This window comes from Chlorocebus sabaeus, chromosome 25, assembly GCF_047675955.1.
Source record: "Chlorocebus sabaeus isolate Y175 chromosome 25, mChlSab1.0.hap1, whole genome shotgun sequence".
In the NCBI taxonomy this organism is placed as follows: domain Eukaryota; kingdom Metazoa; phylum Chordata; class Mammalia; order Primates; family Cercopithecidae; genus Chlorocebus; species Chlorocebus sabaeus.
The window spans coordinates 43,395,543-43,412,148 of NC_132928.1; the positions used below are offsets into that span (position 1 = coordinate 43,395,543).

General features: G+C 37.0%; 2 protein-coding genes across 5 annotated transcripts in view; one reads left to right on the plus strand and one right to left on the minus strand.

Moving 5' to 3' along the window:
* The window catches only part of ODR4 (odr-4 GPCR localization factor homolog), a 42,385-nt gene extending 27,401 nt beyond the window's left edge, over positions 1-14,984 (minus strand). For 2 of the 4 annotated variants that reach the window (XR_012091232.1, XR_012091233.1), the window contains exons 1-7: positions 14,769-14,984; positions 11,132-11,249; positions 8,098-8,232; positions 5,188-5,283; positions 3,068-3,174; positions 1,971-2,007; positions 738-878 (exon numbers count right to left, since the gene is read on the minus strand). Coding sequence is in view for 2 of the 4 variants with exons in the window: in XM_007989157.3 (XP_007987348.3) it covers positions 738-878; positions 1,971-2,007; positions 3,068-3,174; positions 5,188-5,283; positions 8,098-8,232; positions 11,132-11,230 (615 nt within the window). In the remaining 2 variants the exon portion in view is untranslated. The remainder of the gene's footprint in view (positions 1-737; positions 879-1,970; positions 2,008-3,067; positions 3,175-5,187; positions 5,284-8,097; positions 8,233-11,131; positions 11,250-14,768) is intronic. The other 2 variants (XM_007989158.3, XM_007989157.3) reach the window with 2 other exon arrangements.
* A 74-nt stretch (positions 14,985-15,058) lies between these two features.
* The window catches only part of TPR (translocated promoter region, nuclear basket protein), a 65,521-nt gene continuing 63,973 nt past the window's right edge, over positions 15,059-16,606 (plus strand). The window contains exons 1-2 of the mRNA XM_007989156.3: positions 15,059-15,184; positions 15,555-15,863. Of these exons, the coding sequence (XP_007987347.1) occupies positions 15,115-15,184; positions 15,555-15,863 (379 nt within the window). The 5' untranslated portion in view covers positions 15,059-15,114. The remainder of the gene's footprint in view (positions 15,185-15,554; positions 15,864-16,606) is intronic.

Genomic DNA, 16,606 nt, shown 5'->3' on the forward strand with positions numbered 1-16,606 from the left:
TCTCATTAATGCAGCATTTAAATCTAGTTTCACAAATTAAAAAAAAATTACACCCCCCAATTCTTGGTACCTTATCATATCTACTAATATAGTTTTTTTCTGATCTTTATCCCAGAATAACATTTATGTCACAGACTCGGGAGGTTATTAAGTACATGACCAGTTAAATAAAATTTAACGCCCATTACCTTAAAAAAAAAAAGTGAGAAAAAAAACCTCAAATAATATGTCTAAATAATTTTTTTAAAAAAAGCTCCATTTGACATCTTCAATGGGAAAAATGAAGAAAAATAAGATAAAAATAAAAGAATGGTATAGAAATACAAAAAAGAACTGGAAAAAGACAAAAAATCTAACTACCAAGAGAAAGCTGAAAGTCCAAACACTATAACTTTGTACATTAATTACATTTTACATATGTTAATTAATGAATACTGGTGTATTTAGTTTAATGACAAAGCACATAATAATACTTAATTGGCACATAATAAATACTAGTGTATTTAGTTCAATAACTAAATTATTAGTTATTATTAAACTGAATACACTAGTATTATGACATTGTTCCACTTCTAAAAATTTCTAATTTGGCTGTGGGTATGGTTACTCACTCATATAACATTATTATAAACAGAATGTAATTTTTTAGGATTGTAAAATGAATGACACATGCAAGCAAAATAAAAGCAGATTGTTCACTTAGCAATCACTGAAGAAAATTCATTTTACCCTGATACCTTTGTATTTTTCTCCAGAGTATAGCTGACAGAAGTAGCAGAAAGTGGGATATGAATATTAATGTGAACTGTACACTCTAAAGAAAGCCATGAGGATAATAATCCACTTTGATACTTCCAATCTGCTGGTCTTGCTGAACCCTAGTAGTGGAGAAGGGAGAAAAATAACTATGATGTGGTCTAGATAAAATACATGGATCAACAAAACATCATTAAGTATATAACCTAAATAACGCATACAAGCTGATATCTAACATATATGGCTAAACCCTCGATCAAAAGACTACAGGTTGAACTAAATACAAAAGAAAGCATGTGTTAAGTTCAGTACTCTTCAAACTTGGCATCCTTGGCATCACTGCTCCTCCCAATGGTAGACAGAAAAAGAATCAGAAATTTCCATGTTTAGAATTCTGAAAGGTCCTTTGATCCTCTAGCTTCAACAGTATCAATATTGAAGATTCTGATGTGAAGCAAATAATCACTGAGCAACTCCTAGGTGGCCGGCATTCTCCTTCTGTCCCATCCTTGCTAATGACACTGCAAAGTTACTTTTTCACAACCCTTTTAGATGCATTAGCAAAGTGCTAGTCTGGGTTTTGCTGAATACACATAGCTTGTTTAGTAGGCATTGCAGCTACCAAAGTCCTCAGTCACTTTTATTACCAGCCTCTCAAATATAAAACTAAATACACAAACAAGGTAGGAGGAGATTAACAAAGATATTTTTAACAATTTTTTTAAAAGTTGGCTGGGCGTGGTGGCTCAAGCCTGCAATCCCAGCACTTTGGGAGGCCAAGGCAGGCAGATCACTTGAGCCCAGAAGTTCAAGACAAGCATGAGTAACATGGCAAAACCCTATCTCTATCAAAAAAAAAACCAAAAAAACAAAAAAACAAAAATAATTACGGTGCAGTGGTGCACATCTGTAGTCTCAGCTACTCAGGAGGCTGAGGTGGGAGTATCCCTCCAGCCCAAGAGATGGAGGATGCAGTGAGCCATGACTGCACCACTGCACTCTAGCTTGGGCAACAGAGTGAGATCCTGTCACACACACAAAAGTTTTCCTTACCTCTAATAAAATTAATCATAGTTCAAAGTAAAAACTATAGTTAGCTGTAGACATCAGTAGGAAGTGATGGCAATGGAAATTATTAAAACTAAATATAAAGCTGAATTTTGATTGAAAATACTTTGTGACACAGAAAAATCTTTAAAGAGTAAATTTCTTACCTTTGGATCATGCATATCGTAAGTTCGACAAAATATTCTTTACTAATTAAGGAAAGAAATAACCAAAAAAGGCATTATTGATAACTAATAAGAATATAAACCATAAAAAAATAAACTAAAAAATGCACACATCCAAAAGTTCTTACAAAATCATAACTTTAAAGATATGTGTACATATATGTATACATATGTGCATGTGTATACATATATGTGTATATGTAGTCATACATGTAAACTGCTGTCACTATAGTACTTGAGATGCTTGAAAAATCATTTCCTACCTTTTATGAATCCCGCTAATTGCAATAAATAGAATCAAAGCACTTGTGAAATTCTGCTCAAATACACATTCTCCATTAAAAAACGTAGCACTGTTTTATATGAGGTCAAACCTGAGACTATTTACTGGATTAAAGGGCTTGTACATGAAACTTTGCAGTTAAATACTAAAGATATAAAAAGAAAAAAAAAAAAAGGCCCTGCTTCTGCAGGAATGGTCACTATTAAAATTCTGTCTTTGGAAGTCCATCAATCATGTCACTCCTTCGGTGAGGCTGACCCTTGCTTGGGAGGTACCCTTGCCCTGGCAAGGTGCAGACAAGAGAAGGTAAGGAGGTCCTGTAACTGGCTTTTAGTGTCATTTCATCTTAGCCAAAGACATAAGAATTTCTCGGATGTCCTATACTATCCAGCTCTGTGCACCTGTGCTTTGAATTGTACATCATTATCTATCGAAACTGGAGGTGAAAACTTCACCAAAATAAAAACATTACTTTGCCTAAGTCATGAGTTAGGCATTTATCTCTGTAGAGAACCTATTGTGCTTGGATGTACAGGGGCAGATAGGTAAAAAATTCAAAATCCTGAGACTTTCATATTTCAGATCTCAAGCTTTTTATGAGATCATGACCTTGGGACATGATTAACAACCATTATTGCTATTATTATTATTAGCAGCTCTAATTCCATGTTATTTACAGAAAAACCTTATAAAACTATGCCTATTTTTCAAATGATGATTTAAATAGCAAAAAAACCTTGCAATATTATTATTTTGGTACTTTGTACTTTTAAACCATAAACTGAACAAAAGATACTTTTTTGTAGAAGCACAAATGTGAAGTGTCACTCGTTCTGAGACCTCCTCCTCTGTGAAATTCCACAATCTCTTTCTATTTATAGACTTTTCCACAGCATACATTAGCTGAAAGAGAAAAATACACATCAATTGAATGCAAAATGAAAAAAAACAAGTGAGTGTTGAAATAGGCAACTATAATGTCCCCAACTCTCATCTAGCTTTAAAATTTCATGATTCTTTATTTACTGGAGAAGGGGTCTCATTATGTTGCTCAAGTTGGCCTTCAATACCTGGGCTCAAGCAATTCTCTCACCTCAGCGTCCCACATAGCTGAGACTACAGGTGTGTGCCACCATTAATTTTTCTTTTCTTCAAATTAAAGACTGGAGCTAATTACTAACCTTTTTGAGTCCCTTTTAGGAAATTACAAAAAAATTGGGTTTAAATAAAAAAATGTAATTCACTGTCATTAGTGATTAACTGGACATGAACAATTAATTTGGGGCAACTAGAATTTACATAAACTATGGAACAGAGCATTTTATTTTCATTAGAATGAGAAATGACAAGTGATTTTAACTAAAGAAATCAAGCATGTCATTAGCATTTCTTGTTTAAATGTCACACAAGACTTAAGGCAATATATAACAACATATAAAATATAGTAATAACATAAATTAAAAGTTAAAGTAGAATAGTGAGATAAATTTGTGTCAGAAATAAGAATTATAAAAATGCATACTTGATATAAGGGGTGGTAACACATTTCACTCTAAGCTTTCTAACAATAATGCACAGAGAGAAATCTAATCTGTAACCTAATTCACACGGTCTGTAAGCTGAAGACAAACAATCATCAGAGGAGGCACAACTTTCTTCATGATATAAAAAGAAATTTCTTCCAGAAACACAATATTAATGTAACATGATGAATAAAGTTCTTAACAACAATGGGTGACACTGACAAGTTTTATAAGGCTGTTTCTTATAGTGTTGGTCAATGTAAGCCAATGGAAACAATTAGATAATTGAAACTCAGTAATTTTACAGATAAGCATTTCTAAAGTTTTATATACTTTTTGGGAACAAAAGATACAAAAGCAAGGAAAGTGGGCCTGGCTATATCCCTCTAGCACTGGGCCCACATTCAACCCACTCAATTCTGCACCAGCCACAAAAGGGTGCACAATCAATGCTATTAATATTAAATACGCATAAATTTAGGTTAAATTTCAAAATGCCAAAGGGAATGAACAATTGTGAACAAGGTAAATTTACTTAAGATGGAAAAATTGGCAGAGGGTCAAACAATTTAGCAGGGAGGAGAATATCTCCATTTTCTTCCCTTACTCCCTTAGGTGTAAATATCAGAGGCTTGAGGCTGGGATATCTGACATGACAGGTTACAAGACTGAAAAAAATCTGTAACATCTGAAGTTCTCAGCTGCACACTTTTTGTGGGATACTGTTGGGGTTGGGTTTTACATGTCTCAAGATTAGAAGGTCCCCCCTCTTTTGGGGTATGAAATACCCTTCAAAACGTTCATGTGGATCCTGAATGCTGAAAGAGCTGGCTACACGGAGTTTACCTTAGGTTTGGGTTTAAGGGAAAACAGCTTGTGCAACTTCATATTTACTTTTACACTACATTACCCTATTCTCTGGTGCAGTAATTAAGCAAAAAACACAGGAGATTCCTGATAGATACTGCGTCCAGCAATAATCTGATTCTTTATGTTTTACTCTTGGGATCCAGGGAGAATTGAAAAGAAGGTAAAGAATTTCAGCACCTATTAATTTCATGTTACAATAATCACCAGGTACTAAATGGAAGGTGTGATAGAATACTGCTATTGTACAAGAAAAACTGTTAAAGCATTATAACTTGTTTCCTAATAGTCAGAATTATCTCTAAAATAAAGACTATTTTAAAATATGTAGTTTTTTAAAATATAAACAGTTTTTACACTCAAGATATCCAAGCAATTGAGTGAAAAAAGCTTTTTCAATGTAACTCCAGCAAAAAGAATTATGGAAAACAAATTGAAATATGCCTAGAATCATTATATATACTCATAATCAATAAAAATAACATATAACTGATTTCATTAAGAATTTTCAATATATCAAACTTACTCTACGCAGGGCATTTTGAAAATCATTTGCCAGTTCTAAAGTAGTAATAATAAATACTCCAAGAACTAAAAGTCCCCCTGGTAGCATTCTGGATACCTAAAAATAGAAATATAGTATTAGCTAACGAAAGCATTTGGCATTATACACAATCCTTTCCGTTTGAGAAACTGTCTTCTTAGAGCGTCCTTAGCTTTTCACCTTAAAACTACTTTATAAATAAAACTATCTGATAACAACATCCTTTAGCTACATCAATAAATAAACCCCTTTCTCAGGAGATCAAAGACTGAAATATTTTTTCAATGGCGTCCCACCATCAGCTAAATAAAATTAAGTTTTATTTTAGATTGATATTTCGGACTTTCTAGAATTTGGTCAATCTGATGTTTATACCCTCATTTGACACTACTTTTCCTCAAGTAATTCAAATATTTGTCAAAAACTACTTGAAAAGTAGAGTCAAATGAGCTATAAACTGCTTCCCATATACATCCTAGGCTTTCTAACCCTATGTCTTTACTCAGGGTGCTCCCTAGGCCAAAAACGACTTTCTCTTATATTTCTATGTGTCTCAACTCTACTGGATACTTCAAAGGCAGCTTTAGGAAGCTGCCTTCTCTGATCCTTTGATCTCCGAACTCCCACAGGGCTTCGGGGTAGTTTTCCCAAGGATTTTATCACATAGCCTTATATTATAGTTATCTGTGAACCCTACTAGTTGGTCAGGGAGCTCCTTAAGGGAATAAGTAATTCTACCTTTGTATCCCTATTTTTAGCAGCATACTAGATCTGGAATTTGAACAGAGGGAGTCTGACTTGAAAATCCATTATTTTCTATTGCATAGATTAACCTCAAATTTTTAAGCCCATTTACTGATATTGGACATTTATGTTATATCTAATTTTACCTTAAAATAATATAGATTAAAAATCCTAGTACGTCTTTCTGCATTCATAGAATTATTTGTTTAGGACAAATCCCTTGAGATGGACAACTAGTTTAAGAAGTTATACATATTTTCAAGGTTTTTGATACATACTACATACTACCATGATATCTCCATATTTGTATTTCCCTTCACATGATTGTGGCTAGTTCTTAACACCACATGGATTTTTTTCTATCATCTACACTCAGAGATTAGAGTGCTTTGGTTAGCTTTTCATTAGTTAATGTATAAGGAATTAATCAGAGTAGAGTCTTAAAAAATTAGATACCATGCTCTAATCCTTAATCTACCTGCATTATGTTTGCTGGTGGTTTCCTCTAATTTAATAAATTCTATTTACTATGGTAGCACAATCTGACAAAGTTTTCATATTTAGCATAGGGAGCCTGCTATCTTTTCAAAATCACCAACACAAAAAATTAACCATTTTTTAGGAGATGGAGGTGACAGCAAGAAAGGGGAAAAAGTAAAATCAACCTTTTCTTTCTAGAGGTAAAAGGTTAAGCTAATTTACTATATAAATTCATTAATACTCTGTGTGTGTGTGTGTCATATACAATTTCATGAGAGACCAAAAGCAAAATTAGAGTAGAAAGTTATTTATAAACCATTGGGAATTTAACTTTACAATACTTAATTTTTTTTTAGAAGATAGTTGCCATGTTTGTCCCCCTTAAACATCATGTTGAAATGTGAACCCAAGTGGGGTCTAATGGAAGCTGTTTGGGTCATGGGGCAGATCCCTCATTAATGGCTTGGTTACATCCTCACACCAACGAACGAGTTCTCGCTATATTTGTTCCTAGGAGAGCTGGTTGTTAAAAAATAAAAAAAAAGCCTGGCACCTCCCAACCCCTTGCTTCCTCTCTGGCCACGTGATCTTTACACACCAGCTCCAATTTGCCTTCTGACATGAACAGAAGCAGCCTGAGGCTTTCACCAGATGCTCAATCTTGCAGCCAGCAGAATCATGAGCCAAAAAGGCCTTTTTCCTTTATAAATTACTCAGTCTTAGGTATTCCTTAATAGCAACACAAACGGACTAAAGCAATAACAATTAAATATTGAATTTCTTTGTTTTTTGTTTTGTTTTGTTTTTTGAGACAGAGTCTTGCTTTGTCGCTCTGGCTGGAGTACAATGGCGTGATCTTGACTCACTGCAACCTCTGCCTCCCAGGTTCAAGCAATTCTCCTGCCTCAGCCTCCCAAGTAGCTGGGATTATAGGCACCTGCCACCACACCTGGCTAATTTTTCATGTTTTCAATAGAGACGGGGTTTTGCCATGTTGGCCAGGCTGGTCTCGAACTCTTGACCTCAGGTGATCCACCCGCCTTGGCCTCCCAAAGTGCTGCGATTACAGGCAGGATTTTTTTTTGTATATAACTACGCACTGCCCCATAATCACAAACACAAACACAGATACAGATATATGTCCGTATATATATATACATACAGAGAAACACACGTTTGAGTTTAAAAGATTTAAAGTTGATTGGAAAAGGAAATAATTCTTTTATTTCTTAAAGAAAATTCTTTTTCTTCAAAAAAACAAAAACCCAAAAACGCAGAATGGGCAGGTTTGTCACATAGGTATACCTGTGCTATGGTGGCTTGCTGTACCTATTGACTCGTCCTCTAAGTTCCCTCCCGTCACCCCCAACCCCAGAAAAGGAAATAATTCTATTTTTAGCTTATTCTAACATTATGTATTTGATGATACATAATTCATTCAATAAATACTTGTAAGTGAATTTAGTCATTATTCCCACTCACTCATCCCAAATCTGTTTCTTCCTTGTATAATGCCAACACTATCCTCCTAGACACCCCAGCTAACAATCTCATTCATGTTTAGCTACTTTCTCCCTATGTCTCTTCTCTCTACTCAGTCACTAAATCTTCTTGATTCTAGCTTTTTTGAAATAAAACTAAAACATATAAACAGAAAAATAAGATAACCTGGTAGGCATGTTCTGTGGCCCATTCTTCATCCAAGTTATCCAACTTAGCTTTGGGATGTTTGAGGTTCTCACTTTGTTCCTCTTTGGGGGGCGTTCTAGTGGCAAGAATCACATAATCCTTTTGTGAAGAACACTTCAAAAACAAATTTAAAAGCTTGTTAGAGTGGTATCTGATTCCTCAATCTAATTAGAGTGATACCTGAATTCCTTACCTTTTATGACATGCAAAAACTGAGTAATATTTGTTAACAGGTTAAATCATTAACACCAATATTATAGTGTAAGCTAAAGGGAAGCTAATTTTCAAGAGTGGCCTTACAACCTTTCCCTCACATGTTGTTTATCTTTTAACGTATTTAATATCGGCTTCTTATTTATTTGGACAACTCAAATATAAATCACAGAGTGGTCCCTAAAAATGTTTTACGGGATGAGTAAATGAATTACATTAACTAAAAAGTAATATGCTTATTCAGTTTTCTAGTTATATTTGTTATATTTTCTAGATATATTTGTTTTATAAATAGTAAGTGAACAGATTGGAAAATATCAGTGAAATTAAACAACAAGTGACCTTTTGTATCTTATTTTAACTGAAATGATGACAGTGGGGAACTTCCACATACATTTCCACAGAATAACAAAGGGGATTTGGGACACTATTCAAAGTGACACCAGATTCTATGTTCTTCAAGGGTTTTTTCTGTTTTGTTTTTTGTTCTTTGTGTGTGTGCGTGTGTGTGTGTTGATTTATTTATTTAGAGACAGGGTCTTGCTCTAATGCCCAGGCTGGAGTGCAGTGGCACGATCACAGCTCACTGCAACCTTGAACCCCTGGGCTCAAGCAATCCTCCCGAGTAGTCTCCCAAGTAGCTAGGACTACAAGGCTTGAACAACAAGCCACAATCGTCCGGCTAATATTTTTTTTTTTTTTTTTTTTTACTTTTTTGTAGAGACAGAGTCCTGCTATGTTGCCCAGGCTAGGTCAAACTCCGAGCTTCAAGCAATCCTCCCACCTCGGCCTCATAAAGCATTGGAATTACAGGCATGAACCACCACACCCAATCTGTTCTTCAGTTGTAAGATCAGTTAAGTAGTGACCAAAGGTGGGAGATTTAAAAATAAATGTAGGGAACATTTAATAGCTCAGTTTCACTAGAGTGAAAGTTTCCTACAAAAAAGAGTGAAAATAACACTGCTAATGCAAGTTAGCATTGTATCATCCCCACACATGACCTGAAATGTATTAGACCTGAAATGATCATTAGTATCACCTTGGGATAGAAAATAAGATTAATTATTCCTACAAGTTATTTTCAGGAAGTTACATTCAAACAAACACAGGAAAAGAAGGTAAGTCTCAGTTAAGAAGGCTTCTCTTTTCTTCATAAAATGTATAACTTTGAAAAGAAAAACTGACAGAGACCAGGAAACAAGCAAGCTTAAGGGGAAGGAGAGGAAAAAGCAATAAACTCTGGAAGAAAAGCGAAGAAAAAGCACGTAGAATACTGAAAGGAATGAATTCCTCTGTCCTTGAGCAAGACATACTAAAGCATAAAGACAGATGGAAGGAAGGCCTTAAATTATGAGACACTCATTTGTAAGATGGCAGTTTGCCTGAGCTTTAGAAACAACCTTTATCCAGTTAAGACAAATTTAGAAGAGGGTCTTTCTCCCTGACTTTTTATCTCTACCGATCACATCTTTCTCTAAGACTTCTTCTCTTTAATATTTTAAACAAAAAGAAACAAAAAAACCTAAACAGAAAACTCCTAACAAAAAGAGCCCCGAATTACATGCTAAGTAACTGAATTAAAAAGAAATTCACACTGTTCTCAAGAGAGGTGGTCTGGTTGTCTAATGAGAGGCTTCACAGGGTGATGCTACCTGGTTGATCCATGTAGATGTGCCCTCTGTTTTGCAAATTAAGAAATGAGATTTGTAAAAATTCTGAAAATGAGCCTGTCTTTCATGGCTAGACTGACATTAACTGAGTTTATTCAGAATGATGTAGAAAGCTAAAATGTCATGAAGGCATCTGAACACATGAGTCCTCTGGACAGTGTATTCTTTATAAATAGATAACATGGGGCATCAAACTATAAAAGAAAGTAGCTTGGGAATATGGATAGAATCAGAATAAGGAAAGTTAATTACATAATTTGAAGATTCTAAGGCATCAGGCTAAGTTATCTAGAAAGAAAATTGTCCCAACAAGAGCTTTATTGGCTAGTAGGCCTCAAAATCAAGTCCTCGGGCCAAAGTGCACTCTCCCCAGTGTTTTTGGATAGACACAGTCAGCTTGCCTGTGTGGCTTTTTTTTTTTTTTTTTTTTTTTTGCTTTGTACTGCTGACCAGTCCCTCCAGCTGATTAACAGGTTCTTCTTTCACCCATAACAAATCAGTGGCATAGGTTTTAAAATAAGTACCTGAATCTCTGTTTGATTTTGTGTCGATTTTTAAGACACAGCTCTAAGAAGAAATTAGAATTTGTCTAATTTCCAAATTTTTCCCAATCCTTCTCCCTCCTTATTGATCCAACATAAAAAAAAAAAATGCAGTAAGATGGGTACTATAGCATATAAAAATATGACCACTGTTGCTATAATGTCTAATATAAGACAACACAAATCAGAATAGGAATAAAATTTTCAAAAGCTTCCTTTGTAAAGAATTGGATAACCAGATATTAGAAAGATTAGAAGGGAGTACAAAACACTCTGGAAAGACAACAAAATGTGAATAATCTGGTCAATGAACATTCTAATTCTGAAGTTTCCATGTAATAAATTACTTTTACATGGTGAAAGGGGAAGGTGTCCTGACTTGAGCAAAACTGGGCTAGGTTTGTCACTTTTCCATGTTTCCCCAAAGATCTACTTTAAAGTTACTTCTTCTACATTCCTTCTTCCATCCCCCAACCTTGAGTTTATTATTAAACAGCATCTTTTAACTTTAAATAAACAAGTAATTTGTTTTAATAAATTACAGAGTAATTATTTAGTAATAAATACAGAGTAAAAGATACATACCTGTCCTATTAAAAGGCCAGAGACAAAAGCCTTTCCTTGGAGATTTATGTTTGAAAGATACTGGCCAACAGTCTCTTCTACAATGTAGGTTCTTCCCATTTTTAGGAACTAAAATCTCCTATATTACAAGAAAAAAAGATACAGTATTTTTAGATAAAATATCATTTGCAATGTCTTTATCATGAGAGTAGTACAGCAAAAGAAGTGATACTATCCTAAGGCCATCCCAGGCCTTGCAGCAAATGCTTATTACACAGTGTATTCCTTCTTGCAAAGTTCAGATGTAGTTCCAGAGTTCTCAATACAGTGCAGCAGGAAACAACCACAAATCAACCAGAGTTGACATGAGAGATCAAACCTTTTTCTCAAAGCTGGGATAAGGGAGAGGATACTAAACTAGTAGGCAATACATCAGATTGCTTTCTTTCTTTTTTTTTTTTTTTAATTTATTTTTTCTTGAGATGGAGTTTTGCCCTTGTCACCCAGGCTGGAGTGCAATGGCACAATCTTGGCACACTGTAACCTCTGCCTCCCGGGTTCAAGCGATTCTCCTGCCTCAGTCTCCTGAGTAGGAGGGATTACAGGCACCCACCACGATGCCCGGCTAATTTTTGTATTTTTAGTAGAGACGGGGTTTCACCATGTTGGCCAGGCTGCCCTTGAACTCCTGACCTCAGGTGATCCGCCCGCCTCGGCCTCCCAAAGTGCTGGGATTACAGGTGTGAGCACTGTGCCCGGCCAACACATCAGATTTCTTATTTTAGATCTACTTCATAGTTGTATTGTCTTTGATAATATATTGCTAAGTCTGTGTTCTCATTGCTAAAATAGTAAACATGAATTTCTGAATAGTTCATTAGGAGGTAGAGTCAAATTCATTTACTTGATAAGCATATATGAAAGAACTATACTTTTGCTTAGAAACTATGCTAAGTGCGATAACACAAAGATGAGCAACACAGTCTCTGTCCTTGAGCAATACATACTACAGTAAGAGTTATTTAAGTAGATAAATAGCAATACAACAACAACATTTATATAGCTTCTATTTTGAACAAGGCATTATTGTAAGTACTTTCCATGTAACAATAATTCATGAAACCCCAGGAAGTAGGTACCATTATAATCCTCATTTTATATATGAAGAAACTGAAGTGAGAAAAGTTGATTAAATAACTTGCCAAAGTGACAAAGTTGGTTAAGCGGCAAAGGAGACACTCCAGCTCTAGAATCCCTGTTTTTCAACACCATTCTCATAATGAGGAATCGTAACCAGTCCTTCAATTAAATCATTACTAAGCATAGCTCTTGTTCTGCTTTCTCTCTGGTTTGTGGAAGGAAATCAGTATATTCATTCCCTCTATTGGCTTATGCTCCTTTGATTTGCATTTCTATAGCTTAAAACCAAAGATACTGAATAAAAGAGCTAGGCAATATAATGAATGATTAAATCAAGGAGCTCATAATTGGTGAGGATGAAAATGTAAAAGAGACGATATCCAAAAGAGCTATAAAACAAACAGAGACTGCAGGAACATAGTTACAGTATTTTGAACACTGCAATTTAGGAATAATCATCATTTGGGTTCTGTAAAAAATGTGAATCTTATTCAGTACCACAAAGTTAAGGCTACCAGAGATATGCTGGGATGGTATATCTGATACCAGTAAACTGTCAGTCACAAGATGGTTTTGCATTTTAAAATTAAAGCCCAGAGAATGGATTCAAGTTTGAACTGTCCTACTAGAGGCTGTTTCATTATTGTTTCAATGGGCTTGCTCAGTTTTGTCTCAAAATACGTTAATTTCTTCCTAGCTCTTTTTTGACAACAATAGACGTGAATCAGATTTGCATATCATTTTTTAGAGACTAAGTCTAGGAATGCTTGTCTAAATATCACTGATGCCTCTGTGAAGTTAAGGGCTTTTACCTTTTAGTAATGCCTTAAGGTATGAAATTCTATGTATTAACTTTCCTCTACTTCATCATATTATACTCCTTTTCCTTCTGCTCTAATAATTCTTAATTCTTGCAACAAATACAAATAATTCCAAAGTTATATTTACCCTTTTAACCTTAGTTCTTCTAGGGTGTCACCTAATAGCCATATTAATGTGTAAGAAACTCAATGCAATAGAAAGGTGAAAATCTGTTCAATTATGAAATCGGATTGAATGTCAGATAAATTTTTCTTTAGTGCTCTTTCAAAATTTTTAAATGTAGTCAACCATACTTTATAAAGGGCAGTACTAAAAATGTATATAGTCAGCTTTCCATAGCTGTGGTTTCCACTTCCATGTATCCAATCAACCACAGATTGAAAAAAATTCTATTTTAAAAAAGCATGATTACATCTGTACCGTTAGTGCAAAGATGTTTTTTCTTGTCACTATTCCCTAAACAATACAACTATAGCATTTACATTGTATTAGGCATTATAAGTAATTTAGAGATGATTTAAAGTATGCAAATGCTACACCATTTAATATAAGGAACTGGAGCATCCATGGATTTCGGTATCCATGGGGTGGGCAAGTGAGAGGGTCCTGGAACCAATGCTCCACGGATACTAAGGGACCACTGTATTTTGCCTTATAGGGTCATAATTTTACAGAAATGTTGTATATCAGCCAAAGCCTTTGTGATCCAAGCACTGTGACTGACACAACTCAATCTTCCTGGGCTCCGGTTTCCTAATCTATAAAATAAAGCATTTGAATCCTAGCAGATCTGAAAACCTATCTAATGTTAGGATTCTGTGAATCTAAACACAGAAAAGCTACATTTCCCAAATGACAGATCAACAGTATGATAATACTGTGCGCTTAGGACACAGCATAATACTTCATATGCTAGCAACTTTAATTACAGTGCTTATCTAAAAAGTATTTTTGGGGAAAAATCAACCTTAAGCTCCGCTGCTGATTTATTTTTCCTTAGTTATTACAAAATATCACAAAATGCTTCCATTTATATTTCTTAGATGGCTTCACAACATGATTCAAAAGTAGGAACTAGAGAAAAAGAATAAATTTCATATAAGAAATAAATCTCCAATTCACAGAAGGCCCACGACTGTGGTAACTGCAGAGAGACGACATTGGGAATGCATTATTTACAAGGAATAATTTAATAAATTCTTTCAGAAGAGTAATTAAACACGAAACAAGCTACTGATCGAGCTTTAAAATTACAGAATTATGATCTGGAAACATGCAAGTTCTATTACTGTAGCAATTAACAATGTGTTTAAAAACTTCAGTTATAACAGTTTTCAATTTTAAAAACAATATTATGTTAGGTAACAGTTTCTGCAACGAAAAATTCAAAACATAGGCTACACTCAAAGTGCTAACGGTTTCTTTTAATTCTCCTCCTGAAGAATTAACCCGGGTCCTTAAATTCCCGGGTACTGAATCACTCAGTACCACCTCCCCACCGCCAAAAACCATTTAGGTACGCCGTTTCACACAAGGTAAGTTCGTCAGAAGTGTTTGCCGAAGTGACTGTCCATATGTTTCCAACACTCTGTCCCTTCCTTTTTCTCTTGAAAAGGGAGCTGTGTGCTCTAGTGCACAAGCGTGCGCGCGCGCGCGCACACACACACACACACACACAACACTTCGGCTGACTTACCTGTTTTCAGAATGTGCACTCGTGGCCGACAATTACCTCGGACAGTCTGTCTGCCGGAGATGGGGTTTTGGGGCGCAAGTACCAGCCTCTAGGGGCCAGATTCCCTCCGGTCTCAATTCACTGCCACTTAATTCATCAGAAAGCGACCTACTTCCCACACCTCACTTCCCACTCCAAAGCTAGGGTCTTGGGAGTCAGGTGGCGCAGATTGATGACGTAAAACGCCCCCCTCCCGTCACCGCAGAGCCTCAGCCAAAGCGACTGCGGTCGCCACCCCGCCCCCTTCTGGGCGCCATAGAGAGCGTGGCGGTAGCCTGGGGCCTGCCGTCCGCCCCTACTGGGACCGATGCCCTCTAGTGGCTCAGTGTCCAGAAGCCGCCAAAGAGGACGATCCATGGCATCCCGGGGCTTTGATGGTAAGGTCACCAGCTCTTCAGGGAGGGCCATGGGGTGACGAGTACGTATGTGGCGCCACCGTGCGGACAGCGGTTACGGAGCAGAGATAGGAGAGCCGGGGGGCGGGGAGAAAAACGGAAACTGAAAGGGCGATGCGGGATTGGGCTCGCGGAAGGGAATGAGAAAAACACTACATTTCCCAGAGGCCTACAAGGCCTGAAGTGGGTGGAGCTGGAAGCCGGAAAATTGAGTGCGCAATAGGATCGGGGTAGCAGCTGGGCTCGGGTTCCCGGGGTGCGTAGCTTCCAACGGCTGCGCGCGCACTTCGGTCGCGGGCGGTGAGGTACTGTTGCTGAAGCGCCGCGGCTTAGGCTGGACTCGATTTCCCAGGGTCCCGCCGCGGGAGTCTCCGGCGGGCGGGCGCGCGCGAGCCACCGAGCGAGGTGGTAGAGGCGGCGGCCCAGGCGTCTGGGTCCTCCTGGTCTTCGCCTTTCTTCTCCGCTTCTACCCCGTCAGCCGCTGCCACTGGGGCCCCTGGCCCCATCGACATGGCGGCGGTGTTGCAGCAAGTCCTGGAGCGCACGGAGCTGAACAAGCTGCCCAAGTCTGTCCAGAACAAACTTGAAAAGTTCCTTGCTGATCAGCAATCCGAGATCGATGGCCTGAAGGGGCGGCACGAGAAATTTAAGGTGGAGAGCGGTAAGTGAGATGCTCTTTCCGCCCTTGGTTATGAGCTTGACTCGCCCTTTGGGTCTGGTCTTCCCCCTATCAAGTTGGCACTGGGTACCACGCTGTTAACCTCACTTCCTGGGCTCTTTGGATATCCTGAGCCTTCTCTCTCCTGCTCCTTACAGTTTGATAAGAAGCCTTTGAAAAAAAATCTGAATCTAAGTGTAGTACCATTTTCTTTGTAATTAGGGTAGGCTTGTATAGGGTCTCATTTTCCTTCGTCCGACAAACGGGAAACAGACTTTGCTGGAGTCTGCTAACCCATCTCTCTGAGCCTGGAGTACCTTGTATGTTTTGTTGCACTTCAACTGATAGTGGCTCTGCCCTATTTTCTAGTCACCTGCATTCTAGGCCTTTGCCAGATTGACCACTCTCTGCATTTTTTCTTAGTGTGTCCGTCGTCCCGTGGCCCCAGAATGAATTAGATGTTTACGAAAATGAATATTAGGTGCATAAGAGCGCTGGAAACACAGTGAACGTGCAGTACATAAATTTAATGTATCTGATTTCTCTCAAAAAGTTGGAGTTTGATAGAAAAAATTAAAATTTTCTTGTAATTACCTAAAGTAGGCCTTTAAGTAAGAAAGTTACTGACAAAAATGGCTTGAACATCCTTGAAAAAATATGAAGAATATAGTAATTACTATTAGTAAAATGCAAACTTACTGATAATGTGTTTTGGTTTACCGTTTGTTTGGGGAGGTTAATGCTGT